The 21,029-nt window shown below is 48.1% G+C and overlaps 9 protein-coding genes across 9 annotated transcripts; 7 read left to right on the forward strand and 2 right to left on the reverse strand.

Annotated features, from left to right (window-relative positions):
- Positions 1-2,372: 2,372 nt before the first annotated feature.
- On the forward strand, positions 2,373-3,356 carry FIESC28_06253 (uncharacterized protein; the record flags this gene model as incomplete). Its single annotated transcript, XM_031160397.1, has 5 exons — positions 2,373-2,386; positions 2,441-2,526; positions 2,576-2,775; positions 3,026-3,111; positions 3,167-3,356. 5 exons carry the CDS (start codon positions 2,373-2,375, stop codon positions 3,354-3,356), a joined length of 576 nt encoding a protein of 191 aa, XP_031015443.1.
- A 2,273-nt stretch (positions 3,357-5,629) lies between these two features.
- Positions 5,630-6,220, forward strand: FIESC28_06254 (uncharacterized protein; the record flags this gene model as incomplete). Its single annotated transcript, XM_031160398.1, has 1 exon — positions 5,630-6,220. One exon carries the CDS (start codon positions 5,630-5,632, stop codon positions 6,218-6,220), a length of 591 nt encoding a protein of 196 aa, XP_031015444.1.
- A 459-nt stretch (positions 6,221-6,679) lies between these two features.
- On the forward strand, positions 6,680-7,149 carry FIESC28_06255 (uncharacterized protein; the record flags this gene model as incomplete). The annotated part of the gene is made up of 2 exons (XM_031160399.1): positions 6,680-6,786; positions 6,840-7,149. The coding sequence occupies 2 exons, from the start codon at positions 6,680-6,682 to the stop codon at positions 7,147-7,149; spliced, it is 417 nt and encodes a 138-aa protein (XP_031015445.1).
- A 47-nt stretch (positions 7,150-7,196) lies between these two features.
- On the reverse strand, positions 7,197-8,224 carry FIESC28_06256 (uncharacterized protein; the record flags this gene model as incomplete). Its single annotated transcript, XM_031160400.1, has 2 exons — positions 7,197-8,028; positions 8,082-8,224. 2 exons carry the CDS (start codon positions 8,222-8,224, stop codon positions 7,197-7,199), a joined length of 975 nt encoding a protein of 324 aa, XP_031015446.1.
- A 1,053-nt stretch (positions 8,225-9,277) lies between these two features.
- FIESC28_06257 (uncharacterized protein) lies at positions 9,278-10,424 on the forward strand (the record flags this gene model as incomplete). The annotated part of the gene is made up of 2 exons (XM_031160401.1): positions 9,278-9,339; positions 9,392-10,424. The coding sequence occupies 2 exons, from the start codon at positions 9,278-9,280 to the stop codon at positions 10,422-10,424; spliced, it is 1,095 nt and encodes a 364-aa protein (XP_031015447.1).
- A 211-nt stretch (positions 10,425-10,635) lies between these two features.
- On the reverse strand, positions 10,636-11,750 carry FIESC28_06258 (uncharacterized protein; the record flags this gene model as incomplete). The annotated part of the gene is made up of 4 exons (XM_031160402.1): positions 10,636-11,019; positions 11,069-11,205; positions 11,261-11,565; positions 11,614-11,750. The coding sequence occupies 4 exons, from the start codon at positions 11,748-11,750 to the stop codon at positions 10,636-10,638; spliced, it is 963 nt and encodes a 320-aa protein (XP_031015448.1).
- Positions 11,751-12,152: 402 nt separating this feature from the next.
- On the forward strand, positions 12,153-12,674 carry FIESC28_06259 (uncharacterized protein; the record flags this gene model as incomplete). The annotated part of the gene is made up of 2 exons (XM_031160403.1): positions 12,153-12,287; positions 12,339-12,674. The coding sequence occupies 2 exons, from the start codon at positions 12,153-12,155 to the stop codon at positions 12,672-12,674; spliced, it is 471 nt and encodes a 156-aa protein (XP_031015449.1).
- A 4,140-nt stretch (positions 12,675-16,814) lies between these two features.
- FIESC28_06260 (uncharacterized protein) lies at positions 16,815-19,442 on the forward strand (the record flags this gene model as incomplete). Its single annotated transcript, XM_031160404.1, has 4 exons — positions 16,815-16,869; positions 16,989-17,287; positions 17,472-18,780; positions 18,829-19,442. The coding sequence occupies 4 exons, from the start codon at positions 16,815-16,817 to the stop codon at positions 19,440-19,442; spliced, it is 2,277 nt and encodes a 758-aa protein (XP_031015450.1).
- Positions 19,443-20,027: 585 nt separating this feature from the next.
- Positions 20,028-20,602, forward strand: FIESC28_06261 (uncharacterized protein; the record flags this gene model as incomplete). The annotated part of the gene is made up of 3 exons (XM_031160405.1): positions 20,028-20,030; positions 20,221-20,507; positions 20,578-20,602. The coding sequence occupies 3 exons, from the start codon at positions 20,028-20,030 to the stop codon at positions 20,600-20,602; spliced, it is 315 nt and encodes a 104-aa protein (XP_031015451.1).
- Between the last annotated feature and the right edge of the window lie 427 nt (positions 20,603-21,029).

Raw genomic sequence — 21,029 nt, forward strand, 5'->3', positions numbered from 1 at the left:
CACAATCCAGTACAGTGCAGTTCTTTGCTGATCTGATCAAGTCTCAGAGTCTTCGTTGAATCTGAAAAATGGGGTAAGAATTGGGTCATGGCCGTCATGGCCGTCATTCCGTCACTTTTCTACCTTTATGACCAACTGTTCTGCAATTCTCAACCGTCGAGGTACGGTCAAAGCAACATGCGGGTCAAGACTTACAAGAGCTTTCCACCTTAAGATATTCCCGCTCTGCTCATAAGGATCCTCTCATTCTCTCGGTATCCACATCGGTCTCCAAGTCTTTTGTGATATTTGATGGCTCGCACCAACTCACAACACGACCGTTGTGAGTCTATGTCCGTATAAGGTAAGTCTGCAATATCCCCTGTCATGAGTTGTATGAAAGTGCGGTGATAGTGCAATCGGCAATAGCTTTTCAAGAACTCTTTTCTGCGTGTCATACCAAACAAATGACATTTCTTCCCCCATTCTGCCACTTGCAGAACGGCGAGCTGCAACGGCCCGTCCATAGGTACAGGTGCGGCCGCCGGGTCATTGGTTGACGCTGTTTTGTTCTTCTTTGGCTGCCATACCACGCAGAATTCGACATGTCGTATGATATGAGCAAGGCAGAACAAAGGATCAGCCGAAGAGGGACCCAGGTGCGCACCAGCGGCGAGAACCGTCCCAATGCAACTTAGCGGCCCATTACCAGCATCTATGCGGCCATGCGACCTCCTTCGTGCGCATCTCTACCACTAGGATCCTCCATCTCCACGCTTTGCATAACCTGCTCCTGGTTGAGCTTCTTAATTTTGTTTTAGTTGTGGACACATCAGGCGGTGAAGACTTGAAGTTTTGTGAGCCTGGATCAAGGATTATCTTTGTTTGGCCTTCAAAGTTCTAGTGCTCCAAGTGTGGATCACTTTTGTTATCGCTGAGGCCTGTCGAAGTATGTTTCTGGTGATACGGAAGTGCTCCGACTGTAGGTGGGCTCTATGGTGCATTTACGCCGCAGATCCTGGTATTCCAAGATCCCCCTGTGGAAGGACCAGGCAAATCAACATGCCAACTTGCTGTCCTGCTCAGTGTCCATGCCAATAATGAGCCCTTAAGAGAAGAGAGTTTTGCTGACCCTTTTTTGGTGCAGTAACCCGAGTAGGCTCCGAGGATAGTTGCACGGTAAGCTTAGATAGCCTTTTTCCGAAGACGGTCCCACGTCCACGTCCTCGGTATTGGCATGGTTTGCCATTGGATTGTACAGCAGGAGTTTTTGTTTGTACGACCATGATCTTGCTTTCCAACAAGACCAAGAACGGTGTTACATACATAATGGGCTATCGCCCCTCGTTATCCTCTACCTGGTGACCATAGGTTACAGCATTGGGGTAGGACAGCCTCACCATCGACGTGAAACTATTCACGGTTATTGGTTGCCACAATCCATAGCGGGTAATAGTCTGAAGCCATCTATGGAGGCTGCATAAGTCCCGACAGCCGGGTGCCTGACTTTCAAGATGGTGGGAGGATTCCATCCAACTGCGAAATGGATCTGGTGATTGGCTCCAATGAGCTAAACGACAGTGAGACCCTACAGAAGCTGTTTCTGCATGGAGGAGATGGCCAACTGCAATCATGTTTAAATATGCGTCAGTGCAGCCCCTCCACTTTGTGTGGAACGCGTGCTATCGAACAAAGCATGGAAAGAATAGGACGTCGATAGGACACTCGGTGCCTCCGCCAGTCGTTTTCAGATCCATCCATTGGCAGCCACTTCTATGCCCCAGATTAAGTCATGGTGGTCCAAGCAAACATGAGGCCGCGATGTCTTGAAATCGTTATCCGGTCTTGTCAGGAAAACGAGAACTCGACCCCCTCGACCATTTCGTCCAGATACCTATTTTGTATCTGTCAGACGTTGTGTCGAATTCATATTTGCTTGTTGTTATAATAATAGATGATCTTTGAGATAGTCGCTCATGATACACTCGTGGCAATGTACTACTCCATGGCTCAACGCTCTGGAGTGTAAAGATCGGCATTAGAAGCTTGGAGAAGCATTGCTTTGCCGGTACATGTCTCGGCTGTCCAGCATCATCTCCGCATTCTTCGAGAAGCCCCTTTGCGTCTGTAGACGGGAAGTAAAGCCGCTAGATGCAAATGCCGCCATAGTACTGATGCACTTCGGGGTCAACATCCTGGCACCAGGGTGGCTCTTATACGTCGGACTAGGGCCATGCTTTAGGTACCACATGTTTTCCCAACGATTGATGGTGGTCTGAAATTCTTTTTTTCGGTAGAGGACTCTAGCTCATTTTGCTATCATCTTTTGAACAAGTCTGCCGCATACTTGGTGTTCTCAGAAGCCAATCGAGCCCGAAAATCTGATTCTAAAAATGATGGATGCCGAGTAAGACAACGAGAGACTTTAGAGATGGAAGTTTTACTAAGCCCCCATGCAAAGAGATGGAACCGTGCCCTTGGACGAAACGTTCACCGAGATAGTCGAGCATTGCGGACGCACTTACCAACATTACTCCCTAACGAACGGTACTTATTTTGCGCCGATCGATGAGGTAGGAATGATGGTGCTTTTCAGTATCGAAATCGTCTGCAGGAGGTAACGAGTTTCGCCAGGATGAAGTTTCGCGCCTTGAGTTGATGCACGGAGTTCTGAGCGGCCTCTTCGACGAACGCCTCATATTCCCTCCGATCAGGTCTCCAAAGAGAGTGCTTGACTGTGGCTGTGGCACTGGAGATTGGGCGATGGAAGTCGCTACACAATATCCTGATTCCGAGGTACGTTCTCCGTGGGCTTTTGGTGAACATTATCTATAGCAGGCTATTGCTATAAGGTCAAAGGGAGTCCCTGCGTCGGTTTTGTCTGGTATAAGCTAGCTTAAAGCACGCTTAACATGACGTTATTCCCGAAAGCATAATTGCGTCTGTGCTTGGTCTCGTCGGATGAAACAAGACGGCTGCAACCCCAATCATCAAGCATGGAATATTGAAACGTAAAGGTCATTGACTGACTGGTTGTCTTGCACAGGTCCTGGGCATCGATGTGAGCCCGCATATGATACCAGAAAACCCTCCAGACAACATGGAGCTCCAGGTTGACGACTTGAACGGAAGGTAGGCTGTTTGACGCCGGGGTCGATAAACAACTGCTGACGACAACCGAACTTAGATTCACCTTTGAGTCTAACCACTTTGATCTCGTCCACAGCCAAATGGTAGCAGGAGGGATCCATGCCAATCGATGGAGAAGTTATGTTCGAGATATTTTCCGTGTCCTGAAGCCTGGCGGTTGGTGTCAGATGGTCGAAATATACTTCAATGCCCAATCCGATAATGGCACACTAACACCAGGTGAGTAGATGTCTCCTTCATCTCCAACCAAGGCCGTTTGTTTTAACCAAGACGGGAAGATCATGCTCTGTCGCAGTGGTCAAAGCAGTATTTGGATAGTCAATCGCCGTATAAAGATCCACGCGCACCATTGCAATTAGCAGGCTGGATGAGAAGCGCAGGCTTTACCGAAGTCGAATCGAGACTCATGACGTTACCCATGTGTGGTTGGTCAAATGGTATGCCGGAATGACGTTATGTTCTTGTGTTTCAGGACTGATCGATGCAGTGCCTCGAGATTATGAAATCGGCAGATCGAATAATGATAATGTGAGCCAGTTGTTGTCGTCGCTGGCTCTGTACCCCTTCACACAATTTCTTGGGTAGGTCGATCGGAATTTGATAACAGGGACGTTCCGCTAATCGCTGGAAAGTATGTCCTTCAACGATTTTCAGCTTCTAGTAGCTCAAGCGAGGAGCGAGGCAAGCAATCCGGCTTTCAAGGTAAGCTTTCCCATCTTCTGTTTCATAAAGCTTTACTTGGCGTGAGCGGTCTGACGTAAATGGTTTGATGGCGGTTATAGGCATACTTTCCCATGTAAGTTAGCTATGTTCCCATGCCATTCTCTCTTGATCTAATCCAGGCATGACAGTTACGTCTGCATTGGCAAGAAGCCGCGTCGATAAGAAGGTCTTGGGTCCAATAACAGTACCTGAAGGGCGGTAGGGCAATTCCTGGGGAATGAGTGCACAATATTCGAAATTCAAGCATGGTGTATTAAGAGGAGTCATAGTGTTGAGTTGGAGACTTCACAATAGAACAAGAAGAGGTCGGTACATCATTGAAGAGAAGGAGCAGTGGACACTGCCATGTCGTTGAAACAAAGTTTTGTTGGTTGACAAGGCAAGCAGTAGTGGCGCGCCATCAAGTGGATAATGCAGGAAGGTTGAACGGTTATCCATAGCATGACGACAAACAGGGCAAGAGCACCTACCTTAGTAGATAAACAACAAAGAAGTGGAAGTGCAGGTGCTCGGACTACCCAAAGAAGGAGCAGATCCAACTCCCTAACCAACTTGCACAATCCATGGAAAGTGGCTGCTCATCCCTTGTTGTGAATAAAGGCCTAAGGAGTGACTCGACTCGTAAACGACTGGCCGACGGACACTCGGTACCGACAGCTTGGGACCGATGTGTAAGAGACTTGTTGTTTGCGGCCGCAACCTTGGTTTTTGCTAAGAGACCCTGCAACATTAAGATATTGATAGAAGACCAAGGAAGAAACAGAACAGTTTCAGGGCACAGGTTTGAGAGAGACGTTTCACACAGCTTAGGGTTCCTTCTACAAGCTTGACACACAAATGGGTGTTGGGTATCACTACGAAATCACCACTCGTTCCGCTACAAGCCAGATCCTCATTTCCCCGTCGGACTGAACTACCGACGAGTTTATCCCCACCAACAACGCTAGGGTACACTACCTATCTCTGCAGCAAGAGATAGTCATCTATGATTCATGTACCTTCTACTGGTGTTGATATTTGATGATCGTCTCGGGCAATTCTGGAGAACGAGACGGATAGATCTGTGTCAACACTTTAGCATTCGACGTTCAAGCCACTGCTTGGTCTGTTCCTCGACCACCAAAGCTAGTGCGTAATCCTACGCACACCTAACTTAGCGGAATGCAATATCAGCGGGATCATCCCCGATCCTTGTCCAGCATAGGCGAGTATCATCAGGTGATTTAGCGGTATTCCGTGCCATGTCGAACGACGTCAGAAGAGAGGAGAGAAAACATTGACATGTAGGCTGTTCCTAAGGGGTAAGGGGTCAATATGATATTGACGACATTATAGTGCCGCTATCTGTTGGGATTTCAATGATAAATATACTAGGACACTTCATATTCAGCTAGCACAATCGAAAAATATCTGCCTTGACTGTTCAGCGCCTGGAACAATGGCAAAGGACCACTCTCCATATGTTGGATAAAACCTTCGGCAGTCTGGTCGTGCATTCAGTTACTCCCCGGATATGACACAAATTGGACCAGTTCCATGGGGTCGGGGTTAGCAGTCTGGGGTCCCTGGACAGTTTCTATCCACCACTGACACCTGCTGGAGCTTATCGATACCGCCAATCACAATCGCCAATTGGGCCTTAGGACCTTGGGAAATTTTGAGTTCCCGTCTCGCCCGATTTCAGCTCTGAGCTTCCCAGGTCATCATATCATAGCACCAAACAGCCTCTACACACTCTACAGCAAACGAATACCTCATCCTGGTCCCAACCGTCAAAATGGCCTCAAGACAATCTATGCAGCTTTTCCGGGCAGTTCGCATGTCCCAACCTGCCTTCCGCCAGCCCGTCAACCGACTTTCTGTCTGCCGATTCTACTCAACATCTACCGACGATGCTCCCCCTCCTCTGCTGTCCAAGCTCAAGGCCGATCTCAAGACTGCCATGCGCGCCAAGGATACCCCCCGTCTGACCGTCCTCCGAGCTATCATGTCCGCCAACCTCAATGCCTCCAAGACATCGACCCCCATCAAGACCGATGTTCAGCTCGTCGCATTGATCCGCAAGATCCAGAAGGGCGCTCAAGATGCTGCCGCCGAGGCCAAGGCCGCCAACCGTGAGGACCTCGTTCAGAAGGAGGAGGATCAGATCAAGGTTCTGGACGAGTACATTTCAAACAGCGGCGTTGAGAGCTTGTCTGAGGCTCAGCTCAAGGCCATGGTACAGGATGCCGTTGAGGCTTCCAAGGCTGCTGGTGGTCAGGCTAAGTCCATCATGGGAGATGTCATGAAGCGTCTGTCTGGTGCTCTCGAGGGCAAGGATGTGGACAAGAAGGAGCTGTCCAAGATGGTCAAGGAGCTTATCGGTTAAGATGGTTGATGCATTCCCATGCATGGTGTAAAATAAAATATGTATACTACGGTGTTAACCAGCGTTACGATTGTCACGAAATCAATCAGATACCAGCTGCTTGCATAAATCTATGGGGCTAGATATCTCAATTCATCCATATTAGAACGTCCTGTTCCCAACAAGAAGAAGGGAGCTAACATAACAAGTGAACTATGATTATGAGAGAATTGTCAGCCATTTTCGGTCTTGTAACATGCGAGCTATTCGGTTCTGCTTCATACCTAGTGAGGCTTGACCGAGGAACCCCACCTTGGAGAGGTAATTCGGAATAGTGTAAGTGACTCACAACAACCAAACAGTGGTACTGCCTTTCGTATTTATACTCGTCTTTGAGCTTCTTTTCTCCCTTGATCTGTACTTGATCCGTAGCTTCCATCTTCTTATCTATATGACCCTCAAACTTGAATCTCATCTATAATGACTTCCCGCCAGAACATCAGCTCCGGCTCTGCCTTTGAAGAGCAAATCGGATACTCACGAGCTGTCGTGACCGGAGATTGGGTCTTCGTCAGTGGTACTACCGGGTGACCATAAGCTTCTTTCGTTGTGACTATGAAGATATACTAACGCAAGTTAGCTATGACTATGGAACCGGGCAAATCTCATCCGACGTTGCTGAGCAGGCTGACCAAACCATGAAGAACATCGCATCTGCTCTTGAGTCGGCTGGTGCTTCGGTATCGGATGTCGTTCGAGTCAAATACATTTTGCCTGATCGAGATGACTTTCCCAAGACTTGGTCAGTCTTGAAGAAGTGGTTTGGAGAGGTTCGTCCTGCTGCTACTATGGTGCAGTCTGGCTTGATGAAGGATGAGATGAAGATTGAGATTGAAGTTACCGCTAGCATAGGATGTGGTAAGAAGGCCGAACGGGTTTTTAGTTTGTAAGCTAGTATACCCGTGTGTTGTCTATATATTGAATCCAGGTGTTTGTTCTAGTGTACTAAAGGTGCAATCAGACTTCCCGCCGCAAAAGCAGTACTCATAGTGACAAGACTTGACGTCGACATCATCGACAGACCACTAACACCATGACCAGAAGTGCATCCACCAGCCAACCTTGATCCTACAATCATCATGAATCCTCCAGTGCCAGCAAGCCATGGGTTAACCTCAATAGCATCTCTGGGCACGAAGGAAGGGAAGACCTTGGTGATCGCCCACGCACCAGATGCCATACCCACAGCGAACAAGGTATTCTGTCGACTGCTAGGCCAAGCAGAGCCTCGTGTAAGTGACCAAAAGTGGTTGCCGACTTCTTCGTAAGAGCCCGAGATGCCTAGCATAGAACGACGGATAAGGATGGAGAAGAGCTGCGAGAAGCCGATGAACAGTCCACCACCAGCTGAGAAGACCGTCCAGTCTGAGCCAGTAGTGTATGCCACGGATGCAGCAATGACAGATAAGCAGACAGATTCGAAGACAGCCACGGTTGCATCTTTCGACAAGCCAAGGTTCTTATCAAGAGTTACGGTCTCAGGCTTCACGTCCGCCTTCTCTCTTTGAGCCTTGGCTGCTTGCGCAACATATCCAGTGTATGCAATACCACCAACGATAGCTCCACCAAGAGCATATAATCCTGTCCGTAATCCAGCTCCAACCTGCGCGAATAATGTTCCAGGACAAGATCCTGAGAAAGCCATACCAGCTCCAAGCAGAAACCCGCCTAGAACGTTGCCATCATAATGTCCGAAAAGGCCGATTGGAGAAGAGCTTCTAGGCTTGAGATTAACATAGCCGTAGCGTTCAGCAATCTTGTATATAATTCTATCCAAATGGTTAGTAGTTGTCCAGACGATATATGGGATACAGGTACTCACGCGCTGCTTGCGACGGCACCAAGAGAGGTTTGTAGCATATGCCAATCCTGGAACTTGAACTGATCGATGATTTTCGAGGGCAGAAATACGCCTGATGCTATCGTAGAGGCGCCATAGACGGCACCTGATAGTAGTGCGGCCATCAGGAAATCCTCGTTGTGGTAAACACCTAGTTTGAGAGTGGATGTTTGTTTGATGGTCGTTGGGAATGACGATATATCAATCGCCGGTTTTCGGAGTGTTGGTAAGCACGCAATTGTTAGTATAGCAGCTTTACTTGAGAAACTAGATTGTAGGAATTGGACCAAAGAGCTACTAATTGAAGAATACTGTTACAGAAATGCAAATACTATCATGATTTTCTCAGAGCATTATAAATCCAATGAGCTGGTTGATAGTAGCTGAGTGATTCGCTTGCTATAGCACCACCGTAGTGTCAAAACCCGTAGTATCGTTCTCCGTCGAAGATACATCTACGTCCACAACAAGATAACTTCCAACATACAGTCTACCATCTTAATAAACTCTGCCATAGACCACCTTGGCTCACAATAATGCTCAAACAGTGGTAGAGTTGATTTAAAGTGCTGACTTGAAGCTTGAGTTGCCGAATCAGGGATCATGTAGGGTAAGCTCGTATTCAAACATGAGTCTCAGCAATAGGAATCGCGGAATACATTGTTGAGACGACCATAGTGAGGCTACTACGTAGTTTGGGTGCTTTGGATATATAGCTTCACGTTCTGTTCCGATTTGAGAGTTGTTACTTGCATACCGGGGCTGTAAGTTATTGTTGGTTCATCGGGTAGTTACTCATAACGTCACATGAAGACAACAAGAACTCAATGAGACAAAGAGCAATATAGTCATGTTTGACTGAGAGTGAAGTGAGAAGAATGATAGTGCAAATTGATTCAAATTCTATGTATTATTAATCAGGATCATGATCTCCAAGCTCTTGCATCATCGAGCCGACGTTCATACAACCTTAGATCGCACAACCGAGGTCTAAACTAACGTTGCGGGGCCATGGCTATTCGGTGTAGTCGAAGGCTATCTCATACATACTTCCCAACATCAACTGGCTCATACACAATAGCCGGCATCAAGACGATTTCAACTAATTACTTAAGAGACAATTCCATTTTGATAAGAAGTCTCATTACATCTCATTTAATAGCATCGCAGCCGCAACTATGCCCCGAGCTCTCACTCTACAGAAGATTGAAGGCGCAAAGCCTGGAAAGGTTTACTATCCGTTAGAACAACCATCTCATCAAAGAAACATCCAATTGCTAACAGTTATCTAGACTTCAGATAAATGAAGTACCTAAGCCAACACCCGGCCCAAAGGAGGTTCTAGTCAACCTCTCAGCGGCGGCGCTTAACCACCGTGATCTCTTCATGCGCCGCCATCTCTACCCAGCCATTTCCTTCACCAATCCAATTCTAGCAGATGGATATGGTACTGTCGTTGCCCTCGGATCCAACGTCACCCGTAAAGATCTTCTCAACAAGCCCGTCATTCTTACCCCAATGCGCGGCTGGGAGTCAGATCCTGCTGCCCCAGAGGATAGCCGCAAGTTTGCGGTCACTGGTGGTTCCAAGCTCACCGAAGTCGGTACCGCCCAAGACTACATCGTGGTATCAGAGGAAGAAGTCGAGCCCGCCCCTGAGCATCTCACACCTGCTGAAGGCGCAGCTCTACCTCTTGTCGGTCTCACAGGCTGGCGCGCATTAGTCACCAAGAGCAATGCCGCCTTCCCTGGCGCAAATGTACTTCTCACAGGCATTGGCGGCGGTGTTGCGCTGCAAGTGCTTCAGTTTGCCGTAGCAAAGGGTTGCAACGTATTCGTCACGTCCGGTGACGAAGCAAAGATCGCAAAGGCCAAAGAGATGGGCGCAAAGGGTGGAGTCGTATACAAGAACGAGGTGTGGGATAAGGAGCTTCGAGCACAGCTGCCAGCTGACCGGCCATATATCGATGCTGTCATTGATGGCGCAGGCGGCGGAATCGTGAGCAAGACTGTGCGATTGCTCAAGGCTGGTGGTGTAATCGTTCAATATGGTATGACTGTTTCTCCAAAGATGGACTGGCTCATGTCTGCGAATCTGCAGAACATCGAGCTGAAAGGATCAACAATGGGATCTCGGAAGGAGTTTCGGGATATGGTCGCATTTGTAAACGAGAAGAAGATCCGGCCCATTGTGAGCAGAACGATTAAGGGGCTGGACAACATCCAGGGAATTGATGAACTGTTCCAAGATATGGACAAGGGTAAGCAATTCGGAAAGCTGGTGATTGAGTGGGATTCGGCAAACGGCGCATCTTCAAAGCTGTAGACGGGTGATCGATAAATTATATAATGCAATATCACCAATGTCGAAACTAGCTAGTTTGAAAGCATTTCCCTCAACTATTAAACTTTTAAGCAGATACAAGAACGCCAAGTCATTTTTCAGGGTATCATACACCTTGAGAGCTTGTGCATGAGATTGGCGCAACTCACACCAGTGGCCCATCCACGCAATATGCAGTACTGAAAGCTCGCGCTTAGTCTTGCGCCTTCTTGCGCTTCTTCTTTGGGCGATCCTCCTCTGGTGGAACAAACTCGGCCTCGCGCTCTTTGGCCTTCTCCTCCTTTCGCTTGCTCTGCTTCTCCTTGCGCTCCTCCTGAGCAGCACGCTCCTTGCCGACCTTGCCCAAGAAATACTCGCCAGTTTCGATCTGCTTGTCGACCTTGCTCTTCTCGGGTGCTGGAGGGAATGGTGTGTAGGTTTTCTTGGTCTTGTCGGTGACATTCTTCGGGACTCGTCGGTGGCTGAGAGCTCTCGCCTTGAAGTTAGGGAGAAAGCGATCCCAGCTCTCTGTAGCAAGCTCAGGATCCTTCGCAAGCTCGCGTTTAATCATCAAGGTCTTGATTTGGTAGATTGGGTGCTGCTTCGTTTTAGCAAGCTGTGTGTCGTATGAGTCATATCGTACTTACTATGTTGGCCATACAGTCTTCCACGACTCGTCTCAACTCCTTGAGTCCCTTGTAAGGGCCCATAGCTGAGACTGTGTTTCCATGAACAAGAATGTATGTTTCTGTGAGCAGCTCAAGAGCTTTAAGTGTAGAACCTCCTGTCAAAGACAATATTAGCAAATCTGTCGTGAAGCTCGATTCCGGCAGCTTTACCAGGCCCAAGAAGCCTCTGGCGTCTTTTAACGAATTTCTCGGACGATCCGACAAGATTCCTTATCTTGATGATGTCGCAGGCGATACCGTCTTCGAGAATCTTGATAGCTTGAGGGGCGGGAACGCTTCTGGCGAGTAACTTAATGAGATCCCTTGCAGCCAAAATTGCAGCCGGATCGTAGGTCCTCCGCGTCGTCTTGACAGTCATAGAGCCTTCGACCAAGTCAAGTGTACAAGCGATACCCGATTTGGCAAGCTCTTTAGTAATGAGAGGCCAGACCTCACGCAGGTATTGCTCGCGATATCTAGGACACTGTTAGGATGAAGTAACCGGCACGAGGAAGAAGACCAACTTTGGGAAGAGAGTGGCGAAGGAGCTTTCGTCAGCGAAAACACCGCCGACGTTGTGTTCAGGCGTGAACTTCTCCTCTGCCCATTTGTCCACGGTGCCATCGTCCCACGGTTTGGCCTTGTCGTGTGTGGAAGGCATCTTCTCTTAGATAACGATAGGACTCTTCTGTTGAGCGATGATGAGACTCGGTCTTCCCTTAGGCGGTGATGTGACTCTTTTCCTAGGCGACGACGAGACTCCCTTTTCCTAGACGACGATGAGATTCTCTTCTCTTGGTTGACGGTATGACTCTCGCGGGGGAGAAAATGGTTGTATGTGAAGGTTGAAGAAAAACAGCTCCAAACTTTTTTTTGTTGCAAGGTTCAAGTGGAGCAAAGCCTATGGCAGCTGTGGGCTGGGTGGATGGGCATCATGACCCACATATACTGTCCAATCAGCGCACTAGAGCTACCGAAGTGGCTCTTGAATTTCTCCAGTTCGCAAAACACCATTCGAACTGTCGCATCACGAGACTCGTCCAATTCAAGAACAACCGCAGTCATGTCCAAGGCTCGAGGTGCTGGAGGCGTCGACCAGATCGTGAAGCTGATCGTGGGAGCTGGACAGGCTAGTCCCAGTCCTCCTGTTGGTCCTGCTCTGGGTTCCAAAGGTGTCAAGTCGATGGACTTTTGCAAGGTCAGAGCATGTGAAGGAACTCGGTTTGATAGTGTACTGACCTGAGAGTAGGAGTTCAATGCTCGAACCGCACATATCATCACCGGCACACCAACTCCCTGCCGAGTCACCGTGCGCCCCGATCGATCATTCATCTTCGACGTCCGAACACCGCAAACCTCATGGCTCCTCCTCAACGCCGTTGAAGCACCTTTGTCGAAGAAGGGCAAGCGAAAGGGTGCCAGCAAACCAGGTCACGAGACAGTTGGAACCATTTCACTCAAGCACGTTTACGAGATCGCAAAGATCAAGCAGTCTGAGCTCCGACTTTCGGGTCTGTCCCTGGAAGGTCTTTGCAGAGCGGTCATTTTCCAGGCGAAGTCGATAGGAATCAATGTGGTGGCTTGAAGCAAATGTTTATGAATCAAGAAAACGATAGACCACGTATGTGGCATGTATAAGAACCTCTAAGAAGATATTAGAAGTGTACAACAGTTAATGATAAGGACTGGGGTTTGAGCTCACCAAATGAATCAGTGCTGGATTGCGCCAACTTGGTGTTTGAAAAGCGAAATACCAAGCACATCTTTGACGTTTGTGTTTCTGGACAAACCGACCTTGCCAGCCCCGCCCTTGCTTGAGCGTTTGCTTCATCGGTATATTGGAGGATGTGAAGCTTCCAGATGACGAGAAATATGAGGTCGATTGCGATGTGATCTTGGGAGACATAGTGCAGCAGAATTTCGATGACCGGGCCAAATCAGAGCTCTGGATAATGAAAGGGCTGAGTGGCCGGGGCAAATTGCTTGGTAAAGGCGACATCGGATAATGCAAAGTTGCACTTCAATCAATGGCCAACTCCTCCCAAGTCAATGTCAGTGCCAAAGCCTATCAAACGGCTTATTTCGTGATTCAGGTTAAGGTGGTAGGAAATTTGGTCCTGTGGGCTAGCACTGGCAGGCACTGGCAGGCACTGGCAGGCACTGGCAGCCCAGCTGCCATATGTCCACGAAGCTCTGATGTCAGTCACATTGGATGGCTAGAAAACATTGCGATATCGGCGAGGGCATCTGATGAATGGTTTGATCATCGTCACAGCCTCTCATGCAGATGTTGAAGCTTGCTTCCCAACAAACGTAACTGACGAGACAAACACCAGACCTCGCAGGCAAATTCCGTACTGTCAGTTCATCAGCCCCCTTCCTTTGACTGACATATAAGAGTAGACAGGACCCCTAAGATGACTGTTACCATACCTCTCGCTGGCTCCTCAGGCTCGTCCTGGAAAGATTTCCGAGTTCGTGAGGTGGGTAGATGCCCCAAGAGAGGAAGGTACGAGAAACAGTGATGCTGATGGAAAGATGTAGTGACACCATGGCCAGAGCCGTAAAAAGCCATCAGCGAAGACCACCGACGAGATATATGTATTTGGCCGCGAACGAAGCCTTCTTGGAGCGAGACACAGGTCTGGGTCCTACTGAGGAAGAAAACAGATCCGATGAACAAAGAGACTGCTTCCGAGGAGGTCAATGCACCACAACCAGAGAAACTAAACATCACCTTCATCAATAGTCTCATTGATGAGATAGAGTGATGCATGCAAAAGAGAAAATATGTAGACAGTTACTTACAGCTATATATAATTGGCACGGGGCCGCAGGCATTTTCCAACAACAATGGGACAGCGCCATCAGGATACCTGAAAAGGATTGAAAACAATGACAAAAGGCTCATATCGCCATCCGAGGGTATATATATAAGGACGAACCGAGTCGACTATAGCTAGGTAGTCAGGACGGAAATTCGAGCAAATACCGGCCATCCGAGCAGGAACACGAATCTCTGGTCGAGCTTCTGCGAACTAAGACCACCCGGAACGAACTTGATGACGAAAGGCGTGAGACTCCGAGAAAGAAAGATCATTAAGAAGCCTTCATGATAATACTTTCGAATCCAAACTAGAGGCCCCAATCATCGAGCGCCGCCACTTTGGACCAATGAGTAGGACAAATACTTGGGATCTCTATATATATGAGAATGGCTGAGTCAAAGGGATTTACCAACAGCACAGTTTTACCCTTCACAGAAGCAGGGGAGAAACATATCAGAGAATCCATAGCTTCAGGTTTAAGACTCGAGAAGACATGTGATCTTTTGTGGTTTAGGACCAGCCATTCCAAAAGCTCAGTTGAGCACAATATTCATCTCCTACGGACTCCCACAGTGAACACAGCACAGAAACATCCTGTCTGGACACCCGAGGAGGATCGATTTCTTCACGATCGGCTGAGATGAAACTCAACAACAAAAGGTCTTACAAAGGCATTTCACAACAGATTCGGCCCAACTCGAAGCGAGGGAGCAATTATATATCAGAAAGACAACAATTAGAGCTTGGATGGAGAGCGAAGATATGCAAGATGATACACGAGACCTGGTGACAGATCGGAATGGCAAGAAGTCGAGAAGGTAATCACATGATAGAAGGGTGCTCATGCCGGAGAATGGGCCACATTGATGGATCAAGTGCGAGTGGTTGAAGATCGTACTATCATTGACTTTATGATGAGGGATGAAACCTAGTTTTAGCCTTGTCATGATTAACTATAGATAGATACACGGATATTCAGGAACCAGATCCACAGTACGCGTGTCTTGCAGGAGGCCTCGTATTGAGCAACAGGTCAAGGCATGCATGTGAAGACTATTCGATTAGCGATATGGCAGCATACATCTTATATCAGTAATTCTGTGTAGCTAGTCTAAAGATTAGTATAAAAGTGTCATAGGCCAAGAAACTAGGATATTCTAACAACGTAATATCCAAGAATAGTAATCCGAATGGGTCAGGTGTCTGTATAAGCTTGGGCTTCATATAACTGCAACAAACAACTGTTGAACTTCGCTTCAATGCACAAATGAAGGATCGACAGCTAAGGCCAGATATCCTAAGCTAACTAATACCTATCTAGATAGCCCCTGGAATCGCCCAGCATATTTCCAGCGTGAATCTGTTAGGATATGAAAAGACTTCGCCGCCAAGAACATAAACTTATGATAATTTAGACGAGTATTTAGACTATTTTATTTTAGCATTCTGCGAATCAATAGCATCGTGGATCCATTCACTGAGTGTATTCTTGGACCTTGGCCGGCACTCAATTACTTGAAAGAGTAGTTAGTATGCAAAGAGCCGCACCATACGGTGGTTGCGTATTACTCAGGCAAAAGACTCATCTGGTTGCGGACTCATTCCTTATACGGGGAAAGTGTAAAGCATTAGCAGTACTTTGGGCAATATGTGGAGTTGTTAATTTTTTATCAACAATTTCTCTACTGGTTGACGATGAAAGGATTTCTGATATTTATCTCCAGAGGGCTTGGAGGCGACCGAAGCTTGGCCGGAAGCTCCGCATGGGCTAGAACGTTAAGAATGAAGAGAGAAAATTTCTTGATTTATTTCCATAAACGGACAATGGCAGCTGTCATTGCTGCATACTTCTCCCCTGTCTCATGTTTCTCAGTGCATATCACGCTCTGACATGGACAGCTTCACAATGCTATAAACAGTATCGTGCTACTAAGCACGTGTATCTGCGCGCCTCGTACTGATACAAGTAAGACATTGTTAAACCAACCGAGATTATTACTGTGTTGCTTATATCGTCGACCAAGAAACAGAGCTGAGCGGTGACCCAGATCGGGGCTACCCGATGCGTTTGACAGGGGTGAGGTTATTCATGGATCTGGATATACTTACCGTCTCTCAACTCAATCTTTGCATCGTTAATTAGTACATATTCAGTTACCACATACTTGGTGGTGGCACACTCAATGGATTGGAAGTTGAGTCATAATTAGTCAGATGGATGTCGTCAACCTCGGAAGAAGATTATTTTACAATACAAACATGTAGTACACGGGTACGACTTCCATTCCTTAATTCCATATGTTGAATTTTTTCTTTTCAAGCAACCTTGTCTAGTGATGTGCCAGGGCCAAACAGAGCTTCGTAAGTCGAGGTACATGACTCTTGATGCCTGCCGAACCTCTTGGCTGAGCTATTTGCGCATCAAGATGAGTTAAAGTAACATTGATGAGGCCTCTCTTTGACATGATGCTTAGACTGATAGTTTGTATGAATCTCATCATCGTGAATATTCGCACACATATACAAGCAACAGTAACAACTTTCATTGTACCTGAAAGGTGATCGCATGTCCATGCCCGCCAAGAAACATTCTTAGTGCACCACTAGCGTGTTTCTAGCACCCGCATTGCCGTGAAAAGAACCTCTCGGGCACTAGCCATTGCCCAGGAAGCAAACGAGACCGGAGTAAAAGGAAACTGAGTGAATGGAAGTAGAATGGGAAGGTGGGACCCCCACCAGCGCGGGCCATCCTCTTTTATCATCGCTGTCGCAACACTTTGGGCTCCTTTAGTCTACGCTTCTTCTACACAACACTAACACTCCCCCCATATCGCTATTTTGGTTTGTTTTCTGATATCTTGGACTACAACCCATCAATAGCATCCATTTTGAATCAGATGGCTTCTCCAAATCCATCGCACGAGCTTCCTTCTCGTCCCAAGGACCTCGCTGGTAAGCTTATTCTCCGGTTCTACCGAGTTAACTCTGCCCCACCTTGATCCTCTTCTCTGCGCGCACTCAACCACATTGCGAAACAGTTGTGGTACAATCGCTAACATACAACTCTATAGAAGCTCCAGAATCGACTCAGAAATCTCAACAAGTCCCAGAGGTCAAGGAAGATGCGCCTGAGGATGTTTCCGGTGTCCGGTTCTCTTCCGCCGTCGAGGAGATCTCCCCCACACAACCCGTTACTGTAGAGCCGTCGTCATCGAACTTGGAACAAGAAGACAGAGATCAATCGAGCCCTTTCACAGAGGTCACTGCCGACCAACTCAAAGCATTCACCAAGTCACTTCATGGACGACCTCTGCAAGAATTGCGCCTGAACAACTGCCAGTTTGAAGCATTCTCGCTCCCAGCTTCCCGAGTATGTCTCCCCTGCTATGTATTCACGCACAATGAGTCCCTGCGATACTTTGTCGGTCAACTCGACATTTGAGGTCGTTATTCTGAGATTTTTGCAACCTGATTGTTGTTGCAATTTGTCCAGAGCCCGGATGAGCCGCCATAACTCAAGGTTCTGCGACTGACGCTAACTGATGTCATCACAGGTCCCATCAAACGAAGATGAATCTGGTCAGTCTACGAGACTGCCCACACCCACATCCGCCAGCTTTCAATCCCCACACAGCAGCCCTCAAATCTCATCATTGGCGTCCCCTCCCCTTACTCCCGCTGGATCCGGTCAGGCTAGGGAAGGATCGAAACCGAGCGACCCTCCGATTATCACCCCACAACCATCGTCATCCCACGAAAAGGCCTCGCCAGCTCCCGACAGGAGACCCTCGGCTCAACGAGCTGCCTCGGATCATGCGGTTCGTAGGGCATCGTCAGCTGAAGAGCAGCACCAGCCTCATCGGCGAGGCATGTTTGGAGGCGGAGCTGGTTCGGTGCCTGCTTCCCGAGAGTCTAGTCCTTCTCGCAGCTCAGCATCCCACTTCTATTCCAAACCGTTTACCCCTGGCGGCGATAAAAACGACCCCTACGCCAAAGGCCGACGACCAGCGCCAGCAGCACACACTACAAAGAACTCGATCGACCCTCGATTCATTTTCTCTCGCAAGAAGAAGCATAGCTCCCCTCATGGGTCAAAGGCAAATCTCAATGAGAAGCGTGGATCTTCAATCTTTGGAGGCAGTGCCAGAAATAGTAGTGAAGAACTGTCGCACAATGATAGTGCCACCACCGGCAGCCTTCATCCTGGACAAGGCTCTATGGCAGATTTGAAGAGGTTCTTCCGAAAAGGTGGACACCATAACAAGAAGAGGGAATCGTCCCCGGCGCCATCTATCAAGAGCTCCAAGGCACCCTCAACTACCACCAAGTCGACTCAGCAGCTGCCTTTTGGAGATGACCATGGCCTGTCTTCCAAGTATGGAAAGCTCGGCAAATTCTTGGGGTCCGGAGCTGGTGGCTCGGTTAGACTGATGAAGCGCAAGGACGATGGCACTGTATTTGCTGTGAAGGAGTTCCGTGCGAGACACACCTACGAAACCGAAAAGGAGTACAACAAGAAAGTGACTGCTGAGTTTTGTGTTGGGTCGACTCTTCACCATGGCAACATCATCGAAACATTGGACATCTTGCAAGAAAAGGGACGGTGGTATGAAGTGATGGAATACGCGCCGTTTGATCTCTTTGCGATTGTTATGACCGGCAAGATGTCACGAGAAGAGATAACATGCTGCTTCCTTCAGATTCTCAACGGTGTGACCTATCTGCACAGCGTGGGCCTTGCGCATCGAGATCTGAAGCTGGACAATGTGGTCGTGAGCAGTAAGGGTATCATGAAAATCATTGACTTTGGTAGCGCTCATGTCTTCAAATATCCTTTTGAAACTGGCACAGTACCAGCCAAGGGTAAGTACTAGCGTGAGCAAGGTGAAAACTTTGGCTAATTTGTCTCAGGTATTGTCGGTTCCGATCCTTACCTCGCCCCTGAGGTCTACGACGCCAAGGAGTATGATGCTGTTGCTGTAGACATCTGGTCTTTGGCCATTATCTTTTGTTGCATGACTTTACGCCGTTTTCCTTGGAAGGTGCCACGAATGACAGACAATTCGTTCAAGCTGTTCGCAGCGGATCCCACGCCCGGACACGATCCCAGAAAGTTAATTGCGCCCTCAAAGTCGACAAATGATTTGACCAGCACACCTGCCCGAGACTTCTTGTCTGAGGATGAGACAAAGAAGCAGTCCCATCAGGAGCGCAAGCTGGAAGGAACCTCGGAACAGGCGAGCTCCGCAAATGATTCCAAGGCACCTGCTTCAGGAGAAAAGAAAGAAGTTATTCGAGGACCTTGGCGCATTCTGCGCTTGCTACCCAGAGAGAGCAGACACATCATTAGCAGAATGCTTGACCTCGACCCCAAGAAACGAGCCAGTATGGAAGAGATCCTCCAAGAGCCATGGGTGGCTGATACTGTGATCTGTCAGCAATTTGATCATGGCGAGGTGGTCCCCGCCGAAGACCACACGCACATTTTAGAACCACCAGCCAATCAACAACCGGAGAAGAAGTGATGCTAGACAGTTGAGACACAGCTACTAGAAAGCATGGAGTAACCGATAGGGAATATGCCGGAATTTGGCGTTTTGAGAGCAATTGCGAGTATCAATTGCTGGTATGGTTGGAAACGTATTTGTTTGTACTGCGCATCATGAATGACGAACGGATAGATGGTGGATTGGCAACTGTAAAGAGTACTGGTGTAGCGTAAGATTAATCACAGCGGAAAACGGACAGGACTACAGAGGATAAGTAGTGAGTAGGGGAGAAGAAAAAGTTGAATACAATTTGATATTGCGAACTTGGCCTCATAGACCCCGGCTTATACGTCGTTCGGCATCATAGGCCGGTTTGGGATATGGATCGAAATAAGTGGTGTAGTGGGGTGACGGTCGTCGGAACCGGGGAAAATCCAGAGCCGAGGGGAAAGCTTGGGGAAAAAATTGCTGACTCTTCTGGAAGCTGTTGGAAGAGAGATCCACCGCCGATTTGAACTCCGTTGATCACCGAAGCCGAACTCTTTCCTCTTATTTACTTCTCCAATCACGAATCTACGACTCTTCTTCTCCATATCATAATCATCTTACAGCTTAATCACAATGGTGCGTTCATGATTACCTCATTCATGGTCCATGCTATCATGCCAATGCTTCAACCCAAACGCTTAAGCTATTTATCCTCGGCAATTGGAAAGCCGGGGGGAGGCAAAGGTGGAAGAGATTGAAGCATGAGGCGCATGGGACCTATGAATTACAAGATGGAATGACTGGAACTAACATTGTTGCGCTGTAGGCCACCTCCATCAAGTCCATCCGAGCTCTTGCTCCCCTTCTTGACCGTGTCCTCGTCCAGCGCATCAAGGCCGAGACCAAGACTGCCAGCGGCATCTTCCTGCCCGAGTCCAGCGTCGAGAAGCTCAACGAGGCCAAGGTCCTCGCTGTTGGCCCCGGTGCCATGGACAAGAAGGGTAACCGCCTACCCATGGGTGTTGCCGTCGGTGACCGTGTCCTAATCCCTCAATTCGGTGGCTCTCCCGTCAAGGCCGGCGAGGAGGAGTTCCAGCTCTTCCGCGACAGCGAGTAAGTCAATAAAAAGCGCAATCGAGCGCCACTTGGTGTAAGAAACGAGTATGCTGACCAACTTGCTTAGGATCCTTGCCAAGATCAACGAATAAGATACCCAAATCACAAAATCAAATCAAACAATAGCCAGCCTGTATCATATTGTACCATATCGAAAGCGGCGGACGTGAGAGATGAAACCTCTGCTTAAGTCGCTTGAGAGGGGGAAGAGAGCGGAGTTGATTATAATCTAGGCGCAAAAAGAAACGACAGACCAATTACGCAGAGGAGTTCGAGAAGATGCATGTGCGTTTTGTGTATAAGTGTGTATGAGAAGTAAAAACCATTGACGCTTGTTGGGTTGGTCGCGTAAGACAGAATCAAATCTCCACTCTTACCCTTCTAATATCATGATTTATGTCGTTTTTGCTGTGTGATAAGCCATGTTTGCTCATTTGTGTTGTGTTGGTCTTCCTAAGTAGATATAGGAGAGTCTGAGCAACTGTCGGTCGCATGTATAGGGCAATTGATGATCAATTG

The sequence above is a fragment of the Fusarium coffeatum genome (genome assembly GCF_003316985.1).
Source record: "Fusarium coffeatum strain FIESC_28 chromosome Unknown BRIP53273_contig_136, whole genome shotgun sequence".
NCBI classification, from domain to species: domain Eukaryota; kingdom Fungi; phylum Ascomycota; class Sordariomycetes; order Hypocreales; family Nectriaceae; genus Fusarium; species Fusarium coffeatum.